This window comes from Lissotriton helveticus, chromosome 10, assembly GCF_964261635.1.
Source record: "Lissotriton helveticus chromosome 10, aLisHel1.1, whole genome shotgun sequence".
Lineage (NCBI taxonomy): Eukaryota > Metazoa > Chordata > Amphibia > Caudata > Salamandridae > Lissotriton > Lissotriton helveticus.
Genome location: NC_136071.1, coordinates 471984327 through 471997368, shown reverse-complemented (window position 1 = coordinate 471997368; position 13042 = coordinate 471984327). Strand labels below are relative to the sequence as shown.

Sequence of the window (13042 nt, the reverse complement as noted above, 5' to 3'; positions counted from 1 at the left end):
CACTAAGCTCCTGTGGGCAATAATTCCCTCAGCCAGTAGCATATTTCACAGTTGGTCAGTTTTGGAACTGGCGGCGGTCTGCAGTTCACCACTCCGTCCCTGATGTACCATCCAGATTTATAAAGTATAAATTTGCCATGTGAAAGTCAAGCTTGACTTCCTACAGAACATACATAAATTACGTGTTCAGTTCTGCCCTGTGAACATGAAACGGAAGCACTATTTTGCTGTTCTTGCTCATGTTAGATTCTGCAGTTATCGTATAAATAGCCTGTACAGCGGGTGTGGGTTGGTGACCGTGTTAAATATATATTCATTTTGAGGACATGTTGAGGCAGAGATCAGTGTTGGGCTGGCCTGGTGAGCTTTCCAGCTCTCTGGTACTGACAGGTGGTTCGCTTTAAAAGGTCAGTGCGTGGGCCATTTTTTTATTGGCCCCTTCAATGCCCCATATACTGGTCCGTTCTGCTAGCCTGGCAGTGACAGAGTGCATCATAGTCTAGTCCAGCCCTGGCAGGGATATTATAGCCCAGAGCGGCCTTTAATAAGGTTAAGTAGAAAGCATGGAGGCGTAAATCAAATTGAAAAAACATTACTCTCTGCATTTCCTAAAATAGATATTGATGTGTAGGTTATGCAGTCTAGTTCTACGTCTGTGATTTAAAATGGAGCTTGATTACCTGCCTGACAAACTAGGCAGACAATCAACAGTCAAGGACCTGCAGTGAACCACAACTGAGAAATTATCAATTTAGCGAATGATCCACTTGACATAAGTCAAAGTTTCACCAAAGAATGGCAGATTGAAGACAGTGCTCCTCGCTATTCATAATTGAACTTTGAGACTGAAGAGAACAATAAACAAATGTAACTATAGTCATCATTAGAAATGAACGCTATGTTTTTTTTAACTAAAGAGTCTAGCTGAATGTAACAAAGGGATCAAAGAAAATTGACAAATTTTACAGCATTCCTTGGTCAGACCTGCAGCTGCATGAAGGAACTGGCGAGCTAAGGGGACAGGTGGATGGATCAGTAAACGAACGAGGACTTGGTGATCAAAAATAAACAGGAAAGGCATGAGAAAATGCAAAGGAAGCAGCAAAGGTGGGGGAGATGGAAGGAGGAAGATGCTGAGGACCTAAGAAGTAAAGTGTGCGTCGGATGTGACCCTGGACATGGAAAGTCATTATGTTGTATAGAAAAAAATATAATAAATGCAGGGTCAGTGGTGTGTCGTAGGAGGCGGCCATCAATGCCTTAGCAAAACAGGTTTGCCAAATACTAAGGGCACCTAGCCTTGACTACACCTCATGCCTTTTTCTTCCACCCCCCATACTCTCCCTTCTTCCTAACATTACTTACTCAGATTCCTTTTCCTCCCTGCTTTCTTACCTTTTCACTGTTTTCTCATCATTATCTTCATCACCTTTTAAAAAAAATATGTTTCTGCTTTCCTTTCTCTGTGGCTCTGGGTCAAAGTGTGATGTTGAAAAGTAAATCCCAGTCCCCAAATACGAATACTAGTGACTAACACCTGTGAGCACCAGCACTAATGAAAGAGCTGAGAGAACCACATAGTATTAATGTGGGTAGTAAAAGGACACATATATTGAAACAGGAAGTGCTTTCCCCCTTAAGACAGGCATGTCAGAGGACGAGTGGAAAGTGGGAGATGTGAAGTAGAATGGCTGGGTTGGGCAGTGAGCAAGATTGAGGGACAACGGGTTCTACCATTTACCTGATGGCATAATTTTCTGCACTGTATCTTTGTTAGCTAGTGTGTTTTTCAGAAAATAACTAAGGAATCAAATATGACAATAAAACTCCACTGGTGTCAAGTAACACTCGCCAAATATGAATTGTCCAAGTAGCTATTGTGTATGCAGCAATTTGTTAATATCAATCAGAACCATTAAGATGCATGGAATATTAAGGATTAGATACCATAACTTGTACATTGATGTTCAAGAGCTTTGTAACAGGGTCGGATGGGGCTCCCCGCAGCACCAAAGTGGAGTTGCGTTGGCCTGATTGGAATCATGGATTGTGCTTGAAAGTAGTAAATGCACTGAGGGCAGAGCTTTTGCATGCATCTCACCAACTTCCAGGAAAATGTGTGTGCCACGGAACAGGGCTAGGCCATTTTGTGGAATATGGTGGTGATTGGGATCTACATCATAACTCAAAGCCATTAGTAAAACAAATCTAGTTTTGGGCATTCCTTTAACATGTCATCTTCATTTCTGAAGTGCCGTCAAAGGGCATCCCAGACTGCAGAACCCTGACCATGAAAGGTTTTTCACAAATTTGTTTTCTACGTGTTTTTTGTCAGTTGTCTTCAGAGTGGTCAGACTCACAGAAATATTGAACGTGTGCTTTGTGAGCTATGCATATGGCCTAATATTGCAATCCCCCTGTAATGAGAAGAAGGTGTGAACACTCCAGGGCAGGTGTTATTGATGTGCCACCTCAGGGATAATTTTACTTGGCAGCATGAATCTGATTGATTTATTTGCACCTTAGAGATATACTTTTCGGATTCTTGTTATGTAAGGCATTACAGAGCTCTAGAGGGGAGTTGACTATCACAGTTTTCATGAGGTATTACATATGATGGAGTTTACCTAGCTTGGGTGAAGCACTGTTGGTTACAGGGCAAGAGAAATCGGATCTACTTCTGAATACAAAACCAGCATTGCATACTTTCTCTAATTACCTCACCCATGCAATCCGGCCAGAAGATGGGGGGATTTCTGATCTACATGACAAAAGAGGACAGCTGTTGTTTGACTGATGAGACATAAATAGTACCACTGTTAGACCTGGCATCCTTGGCATGATTTCCCCTGACTTTTTTGCAGCTGGCCTAATGTTTTGCTGACTTCATTTTTGCTGACTTTAGGATTCTGGGAACTTTATTACTGCTGACCAGTGCTAAAGTGCAGGTGTTCTGTCCCTAAAACATGGTAACATTGGCTTACCCACAATTTGCATATTTAATTTACTTAGAAGTCCCTAGTAAAGTGCACCACATGTGCCATGGGGTTAATTAAATGCTTCTAGTGGGCCTGCACCCCCCAGTGGCCCTTTAAACATGTCTCAGGCCTGCCATTGCAGAGCTTGTATGTGCAGTTTAAACTGCCATATCGACCTAGTAAGATAACTCACTAGTCAGGCCCAAACCTTCCTTTTTAATACATATAAGTCACCCATACGGTAGGCCCTAGACAGCCCCAAGGGCAGTGTGCTGTGCAATGTATTTTAAAAGTTGGACCTGTACTTTTAAGGTTTACATGTCCAGGTAGTGAAAAACTCTTCCATTTGTTTTTCACTACTGCAAAGGCCTATCTTGCCCATAGGTTAACATTACCTTATTCCATCTTATAAGTATAATTTCCAATTGGAACAAGATAGAAATTTCGATTTTGGTGTTTCTGGACCCACAATTTTATGGTGAAGTCAGATTTTATATTGGAAGCCTGAAATTTGCACTTGTAGAAACTTGGCATTTTCGTACTTTAACCACTTTGTATCTCTGCCTGTCTCTGTAAACATGTCTGGGGTGGGTAACAGCTGGGCATTTCTTTTAGACAGTCACACATGAAGGGAGCTGAGGTGTGACATTCACATCCTGATGGCCCATAACAAGGCTGATGGGCCTTCCTTAACTAGATGAAAGTGAGGACTTGACACCTACACTTGAATAGGTCTGTGCGTGCCTTCACACAAAGAGCTGCATACCCCTCTGTAGTGAATCTGGAGGAAGGGCTGGAAGGGCAGGGACCATGTGAATGTCAAAGGACAACTGGGAATAAGTACTGGAGCCCTGACACCACAAACTCAGTACACTCTGAACCTTAGTACACTCTGCCAGGAAGTACTGATGTGCTACTGAAAGAACTGACACTCTGCTGGATTCTGTTAGATTTTCTGGACTCCTGCTCTAGCATGCCTGCCCTGCTGACCCTTGCCTGGTGTTGAGAAGGACTGGATCTGAATCTCTACATTTCTGGAACCAAATGACTCAAAGGGCTTGCCTGCTTGCCTTCTTTTCTGCAGTCTCAGGGACATCAAAGACTGCCAGCAGTCTTCCAACCTGCACCTGGACTCTGCCATCTGTGAGTCCTACCCTGGCAAGCAGTGCTAAACCAGTACTGGCCCTTTGGTGGTGGACTTTCCTGTGCTGTGTTACAAGAATCCAAGCTTCACCTACTTTTTGCCAGTCGGAACCACCGATTTGCATTAGATGTTGACGCATCACCACTTCGAGGACTCGACAGCAGTTACATCGCAGCTCAAAGATGATTCATTGCCTTCATTGTAAGGGGTTCAACGATGACATGGGACCCAACTTTGAGTCTCAATGATGATACAACGCCTTCATCGTAAGGTTTTTGACGACGATGCAGACCTGGCTGTGTGACTGAACCAAAGCATAGTGCTCTTGCCGTTGATGTATTTCAGGAAAGAAATGGTTTTCAGGGGACCATGCATGGTTTCTCTATCTGACACTTGCTCCTTCATGGTCAGCTTGACTTTTCATATTTGGCCCTGTCCAGCACAACCAGATATCCCTGTTGGTGCTTTATGACTCCAGGCACTATAATTCAAGATATTCCTAAAAAAATTCTAACTCCGGTTCTGCTTACTGTATTCATGTTGTTTTGGTCTTGCTTTGTTCATTAAATTAGTTGTATGTTTCTAGCCTTGTGTGGATTATTTCTGTGGGGCGATTTCATCACTGTTGTTCTGTATTAAGTGTTGCACACATACTTTACACATTGGCTCTTAGGTTAAGCCTGACTGATCTGAACCAAGCTACCAAAGGGTGAGGACAGGTTAACTTAGGGTTTGTATCTGACTTACCCTTACTAGAGTGGTGGTCCTAGGTTGGCCAGGGTGCATACCACTCCAAAATAGAGACCCTATTTCTAACAACCATTGTATCCATTCTTGGACTTATTCCAGGCAGTTTGCCACTTGATGGTGATTTGCACATCCATTGCCAAACATGAGGTAGATGTTAGCCTCTTCCAAGTAACAATGGTGTCCAATTTTATCTGTATTCAATATAGCAATCAATGAGGGTGTGTATATGTTGTAGAGGGTTTATAAGAGGACCAATCCATGCTATTCTATGCAGTTGACAGTGCTTATTTTGTAGACAAATGGCCACTTTGACCTGCTTGGTCTCATTTTTCGGAAACAAAAGGATTCAGAGCAAGTTGGTTTATCTCACTTCAATTACTGCTGCCAAGCAGTAAAAAGGATGATGTGGGATTGATGTGTGGAGGTCTAGAAAAACCCATGTGCAATTCTGGCTTGAGCGCAAATTTGATCTGTCGTGATATTCAGTTTTGTGCATTCCTGCATGGTCAGAAATCAGACAGACATATTACATAGTCAAGCAAGGACTGCAACTTCTACTAATGAGTTTCAGCAGATGCTCCTTTTTGTTTTATTAGGTTGAGATCTTCATAAGTGAGTGACCTTCTGGTGCAGTGTTTCCAATTTGAAAGTATTAGTGGGAAGATTAAATAAAAGGCTTTTGTGACCTTGCTTATCAGGTGAGTCAGGGTTTCAGTGGAAGGCGATTTTACTGGGTCCTCAAGGGCCAAGGGTGTTTTAGAAAAGTTATCAGGGTCTTGAATCAGTATTTTTTGAGCAGGCTGTTTTTATCCCAAGGATTTGGTTGCGAGAAGACCTCATGTCTGCTTCAATGTAGAAATAAATCATAATGTAACATGGCTATTTAGCACCAAAAAGTCACACAAAGTATGATAACCCAAACTGCAAATACCAGGAGACAGTCGGAAATCAGTTATCTGGCTACCATGAAGCAAGTAGAACAGGATGTCAAGACTTTGGGCAATAGCATATGTCAGTTTCGTAGCTAGTTGATGTAACCTACTAAATATTGGGGGAGTTACTAGGCTTTGGTACTCACACACAATCATGTTTTTAAGATTAAGACTCTGCACAAGAGAAGTATTGATCATTTGACCCTGGGTAGGAATGAGTGTATGTCTATTGAAAGAGGATTACAACAAATGCATACCCATGAATAGAGTGTGTTGGAAGTAGTGGCAAGTGCCATAGCAGATGCTCAACTACGTCATATGTCAGAACTTTCACTTCATTGTTTTCGAGTGATTCATTCAAGAGTCCTTTGCTCTTATTTCTGTACTTTTTGGTCATAGCTAACAGAATGTCCACTAAATGTGAGCCAAAGTTTGTAGTTTGGAGTGACAGGGAAGAGTTGCTTTAGTGCGGCATGAATGTTGGAGCCATTTTTGAATATTATTAATATTACTACGTAAGGAAGGACAGCTTCATAAGAAATGGGAGTATTTTCAATGCAAATATTCAGAACAAGAGGCAGCATTATCAATGAGAGAATAAATAAAAACAGTATGGGAGATAGTGGACAAACACAAATCTATGTAAAACAATGTTGGCAAGAACAATTTCCCAGGCAACAGTGGTATGGACACAAAGCTTCAAACGGAAAATATCGAATAAAGACTAACAAAGAAAAAAAACACTATGAAAGCACAGTATTTGGAGACCAATCAGATGAATATTTGCAGCTGATTGATGATTTTAAATGTAATTCTTTTCAAGGGGATATTTATCTAGCACAGAGATGGTACTAATGGGAAATTCAGAGCTTTACACAGGTCAAGAATTAAGTGCAGAAACACTCTACAAAAAGCATGACATTACTTTAAACACACTTGGGAGAAATAACATTAGTGCAGAAAAATATAAAGACATTTATACACACAGTTAAGGCCAGGCGGTTGGGGGTGAACTTGAACAAAACAATTGATGAAATATACAATAAATCATACTAAACATGTGTAAGGCGAATAACCATATCAAGTAATAACTATTTATGCAAATATTATTGCTTCCTCCTGGTGGGACATATAGTCCCTCATGGGCCATGCTGGATAGTGAGTAGAGCTGGACAAAATAACCTACTTCTTTCAGCAAAGTTTCAGGACTTTTCTGGAAAGTTACTCAGACTATTGTTTCCCGGTTTTGTGAGTGATAATTTTAAGCGAGGGAATAATTTGCATTAAAAAATTTGGTTCCCTGCAGAAAGGACACTGCTTTGAGCAGAAAATGTCTTACCCGCAAGACTTTTTCAGAGTGAAGCAGTTTTCCGTAGATAAAAAGTACACAGAATATTGAAACACGAAATCTAAGGAAATTTCACACATTTTGTATAATGTGAAATTTGCTAATTTAGGGAATTTCACCACCACTCTTAAAATTTCACCTAAGTCCAGTAATCAGATGGAGAAATGCGTTAGTGAAGTGTAGGTTGGGAATTCATGTTCCACTATTGCATGCTCTGTGCTGGGCATGTTGAAATCTTAAATGCCACATTATCCCTCAAATTTGAACTCAGACCATATATCATGTTAATGGACATAAGTATATTTTTGTCATAAAAACATAATAAAGATAGGGTTAATTAATAATTTGTCGGTTTCATTTTTCCTACAGCAGACAGATGATGCAGCACAGACTGATGGTCAGCAGCAGACACAGTCCTCTGAAAACACAGACAAGACGCAGCCTAAGAGGTTGCATGTATCAAATATCCCTTTCAGATTTCGGGATCCAGATCTCAGACAAATGTTTGGCGTAAGTTTCCATCTATGATATATGCATATTTGCTCTCTTTGTTCTTGTCTTTCATTGATTATTATTGTTACTTGATATTTTTGTAGCACAGTGCTGACTCTTATGGAGCTATGCAGTACTCTCTTGTGTACATTTCTTTGCAGGCATGAGTATACTTGCATTTTCCCCAAACCTTGGCGTTTTTCTTTTGCTTTTTTCGCAAAGAAGGCATGTCATAATTAAGGCTCATAAACTTTCTCAATCATTAGTCCAAATTATAGTGGAGTATTTTCGCGTGCTACCATTAATTTTTTTTGCAAATTTGTTGTTATTGTGTTTTTGTACTTTGGTGTTTGCTTCCTTATTTTGCGTACATCAGAGTTTGTTTTTATTTTCCATTTGTTGATTTTTTTTTTAAACATTCACTCTTTTGTCCTCTTGTGTCTTTAAAATTTAGTGAAGACATTCATTCGCCTATTACGATGTCGGTGTGATTACCGACCAACCATAGGCTGGCGGTTTCCGCATCCGCACGATGCAACCGCACATGGTGAGGTTGCAAACTCCCAATTCTCTATGGGACCTTGTGCTGCAGTTGGATACCGGCCGCAGCACAAGCTCCCATTGAGAAATGGGAGTTTCTGTGAATCCTTGCACCATGTGACAGGCACCTAACGGTGCCCTACACATGGTGCAGGGATTTTACAGGGAGGCACCATAAGTGCCCCCAGGCCACCAACCCTACGACACTGAGGGAAAGGGGCCCTGCTATATGCCCCCTAAGTTGCTTTCCGACAGGGTTACCATGTTGAAAAGCCTGACATGGAAATCTTGTCCAAATGGCGTAAACGCCCTCCTAAAGTTTTTATGAGTGGCCACTGACTGGCCAACGGCCTCAGCCAAAATGACCGGCTGGTGTAATCTCCGACGCCTTCTTTGTAATTAATTAGGCAGTCAGACTTTAAACCAAGAATGTGGGTCAGAAAGTCTTCTAATCTGCCCCTAAGTTGTTAAACCCATTTGCCTGAGAATTACTTTTTAAACGTAAAAGCCCTACCATGCAAGGACACTGAATATTGCAAAACAAAACAAAAAAAAACTACGTGACTAGCAGGCAATTTGTCAATAATCACATTAGTCTTTCTTAGTTTGTGTGCCTCTCCCACAGGGATTCTTGATATATATATATATATATATATATATATATATATATATATATATATATATATATATATATATATATATAGTATAGTAGGTAGGTAGTAGTAGGTAGTTCTAGTTAGGACCTATTTTCCATAGGAAATCCACAGCATTCTATTCCCAATAACTTTGGCGCCAATTGACGAATCTTCGCGAAATTCTCAAAACATATGGCCCGCTCCGGTTTGCTCTTCTCTTGAAAGTTTCACGGTGATTCGTCAAGCGGGGGCCGAGAAAAAAGGGGGTCCCCAAACGTGTTTTCCTCACGCAATTTCCCATAGGAACCTTTAGCCGCAGCTACATCCCGAACTGCTGAACGGAATTACACCAAATTTGGCAAAAAGGTAGCCCTTGGTTCAGAGTCGTGCCTTTTTGTTAAATGGTGTAAATCTGTTTAATAGTGGCTGAGAAAATCAAAAGTAAAATCACTTATATATCTATGGCTGGGCAGGATCGACGCACCCTCCCGATGACAAGCTGTATTCTAATTGGCTGTCAACATGCCAAACCAGGAAGTGTTGGCAGCCATCTTGTGCCTCGGTAGAACTGAAGCACAAGAAAGCAAAAACAAAACGCAAAAAACACGAAAAGGGGACAGGGTAGAAACACCCCGACTCCCCAGGCCTGCTTAGGGGGTCCCACAAGAACCCCCAGGGCCCCAAATCTTTTATTTTTTTTTTAAAATGGGCAAAATCTGCACAGGGTGCACGGATCCTGCCAATAAAAAACAAAAACAAAGCGCGGGCTCCCGCGCTTTGTCGCTAATTAGTCCCCGGGGGGGGGGGGGCAAGTCCCGAGGGCATGATTAAAAAAAAAGTGTGGGGGGCCCCAATACCCCCGAGACTGCCCCGGGGACCGCCACCCCCAAGGGTTGAAAAAAAATACCCTGTTTGAGGGGCTCAAGCCCCCCCACACGCCCCTGGGACTGCCACCTCCCCAGGGTCTAAATATTTAAATTGGGGGTTCGTGACAGACTCTCCAGCCCCAGTGACCACCACCCCCGGGGCTTTGTAGATTGTGGGGGGGGGGCTGCGCGGCTCCTCCTGGAGCCTTGTAATGGCCCTGGGGACCGCCACCCCCCAGGACTGCCTCCTGCAGTGTACCTGGGTGCCCACCCCTGGGACACTGTAGTTTGCTATGGCAGGGCGGGAGCCTCGCAGCTCCTGCCATGCCATAGCAAACTTGGTTTGAATTTTGAGAGAGAAAGCAGGAACACCTTCTCTCTCTTTCAAAATTCAAATCAAATTGCTTTTCCACACGAAGAGCTGTATTTTAGCTGCTCCGTATGTGGAAAAGCAATTCCGGTTCCCGAAGGACGCGGGGAGCTGGCTGGGACCATGGGGGGATTGGGGACCCCCCCACAGTCCCCAACGGAGAGGGCCAGCCCCGGGAGATGGTGTCCCTGGGGCTACAAGTGGCACAGGAGGGGGGCCACGTGGCCGCCTCCCCAAAATTAAAACAAATATATAAAAAAAAGAACAAAGGCCGGCTCGGGGGATGGGGTCTCCAGGGCCATAAATGGATTAAGGAGGGGGGCAGGCAGCCCCCTCCAAAAACAAAAATATTATTCAATATGTCCATGCCCCGGGGGATGGGGTCCTGGGGCAGATTTTGGCCTCGGGAGGGGGGCCACGCGGCCCCCTTCCCAAAATTTAGAAAAATAAATACATTTGGGGCAGGCCCTGGTGGATGGGGTCCACAGGGCCAAGAATATTTGGAAAAAAAGGGGGGCCACACAGCCCCCCTTCTTAAAAAAAAAAGGGACCAGAATCGCGCTGGAGGCCATGCCCCCTCCTTTGAGCATTATGCGAACGTGACCCCTGGCGCGTTTGCAGATGGGGAACACATTTCCCTTGAATACTGGGGGTCCCTGGGGGCCAACTAGCCCACCAGGAACCTCCAGTATGCGCCAGGGGGCTGCGTTGCAAAGCGGTGTTCTGAGACCATGCCCCTTTTTACACCTCTCTGCAACGCAGCTCTGTTGTGCTTAATGGAGGTAGCTGGTGGGCTAGTTGCACCCGAGGGACCCTCAGTATTCAAGGGGAGTTAATCCTCCAACTTAAAAAGCACCACGGGGTGCGTTTGCACAGTGGTGAAGAGAGGGGTGTGGCCTGAGTTGACATGTGTGCAAACACACCCTGTGGCGTGGTTTAAGTTGGGGAATTAATTCCTCTTCAATCCTGAGGGTCCCTGGGGGCCAACTAGCCCACCAGGTACCTCCAGTGGAGAAGTGTGGCTCACTGGTTAGAGCAGGCAGACCCTGAAGCAGAGGTCAGACCCGGGACCAGGGTTCAATTCCCGACGCGGCAGGGTCTCGAGCTCAAATGTCCACGGACTCGATAATTCTCGCTTCGGTGCCTGACCTAATCATGGGTTCACACTCTGCAACTGTGGGCATTAAGCTTGCTTAATCTCCACAACGGCCCCCCGCGGCGGGATGCCTGGCTTTCACCTTGGGGATGCCCAGTAGGGGCTATCTCACAGGGAAAAGCCAGGACGGGTTCCCAAGGCAAAGCGCTTAGAGACCCCTGGGTTATAAGCGCTATATAAATCCAAACATACATACATACATACATGTGCAAACATGCCCTGTGGCGCGTTTTAATTTGGTGAAATAATTCCCCTTCAATCCTGAGGGACCCCGGGGGCCAACTAGCCCACTAGGTGCTTCCAGTAAGCTCCACAGCGCTGCTTTGCAGAGAGGTGGTGCAGGCCGGGGCCCTTATTACACCTCTCTGCAATGGTGCTTACTGGACGTACCTAGTGGGCTAATTTGCTCCAAGGGACCCTCAGGGCTCAAGGGAAGTTAATTTCCAAACCTAAAACGGGCACAGGGCGTGTTTACACAGTGGGGAAGGGAGGGGAGGGGGCCTGAGGTGACATGTGCAAACAAGCCCTATGGCACATTTTAAGTTGGGGAAATAATTCCCCTTTAATCCTGAGGGACCATGTGGGCCAACTAGTCCACCAGGTGCTACCAGTAAGCGCCACTGTGCTACGTTACAGAGAGGTGGTACAGGCCATGCCCATTTTCTCTGCAAAGCAGCACTGTGGTGCTAACTAGAGTTACCTGATGGGCTAGTTGTACCCAAGGGACACTCAGGATGCAAGGGGACTTTATCCCCCAAATTAAAAGGGCCACAGGGCGTGTTTGCACATATTAGCTCAGCCCCCCCTCCCTTCACCAGTGTGAAAACATAACCTGTGGCGCATTTTAAGAGGTAGTTTTAATCCCCCTGCCCTATTATATACTAGGGGCTTACAGTGGAGGTCATGCTAATAACAGGGGTACTCCAATGCATACTAATCCCTAGTGTATGTAGGTGTTTTAACTGTATTCTAAGTGTCTTTTAGCTCTAGGACTGGTTAGTCAGAGTATGTTACCATCAGTACCCATCTGAAAAAGTAGAGGGTACAGGAGGATTTTGCAACAAAGCCTCTTTCTGCCCCTCTGTTTGTTCTTTCTGCACGTCTTCCTTCTTCCTGCCCTATTCTTCTTTCTTCATATGTCCTACCTCTGTAGGCATAGTTAGAAACTAGCATTTAAAAAAGCTTTGACATTCACTGAAAAAGCCATAGGTTTCAGGCACGTTATAGTTAGGAATTAGCATTTAAAAAGCCTTAGAAATTCACAGAAAAAAACATAGGTTTTAGGGGTGTTATAGTTAGCTGGACATTTTACTCGTACAAAACCATTGAAATTCCACCGTTATAGTTCGTTCAGCTAACTATAACTCGCGCGCCTGCAATGCACTGCTGATGACGTCACATATTACATCACTCATGACATGGTGAGTGACATCACTCATGACATCACTGATGACATCTCAAATGACATCACAGATGACATCACTGATTACATCATCCTTGTGATAGAATGGAAGACCTCCTCTCACCCTAATATAACCTTTGATACACACATTCAAAAATAGAAACTAAAGTTTTCAGAAAAATGGCATACCAATACCAGTAATAACAACCTATTCAGTAATTCCAAGATCTAAATACACATCCACTCATTCACCAACAGTCCTATATAGTCACTCATACATGTACTCACCCATCATATGTACTCATACACCTATACATCCTGTTACACACATAATCACTCATGCTAATAAAGAATCAAACATCCATTTACTTGCATATACAGTTATACACACACCACTACACTTACTTCTACAGAAACATACACATACTT

General features: G+C 43.7%; 1 protein-coding gene across 14 annotated transcripts in view; it reads left to right on the top strand.

Annotated features, from left to right (window-relative positions):
- The window catches only part of RBFOX1 (RNA binding fox-1 homolog 1), an 836688-nt gene that overhangs the window by 433927 nt on the left and 389719 nt on the right, over positions 1-13042 (top strand). For all 14 annotated transcript variants that reach the window (XR_013601626.1, XM_078662952.1, XM_078662959.1 and 11 more), the window contains exon 3: positions 7522-7662. Coding sequence is in view for 13 of the 14 variants with exons in the window: in XM_078662952.1 (XP_078519078.1) it covers positions 7522-7662 (141 nt within the window). In the remaining variant the exon portion in view is untranslated. The remainder of the gene's footprint in view (positions 1-7521; positions 7663-13042) is intronic.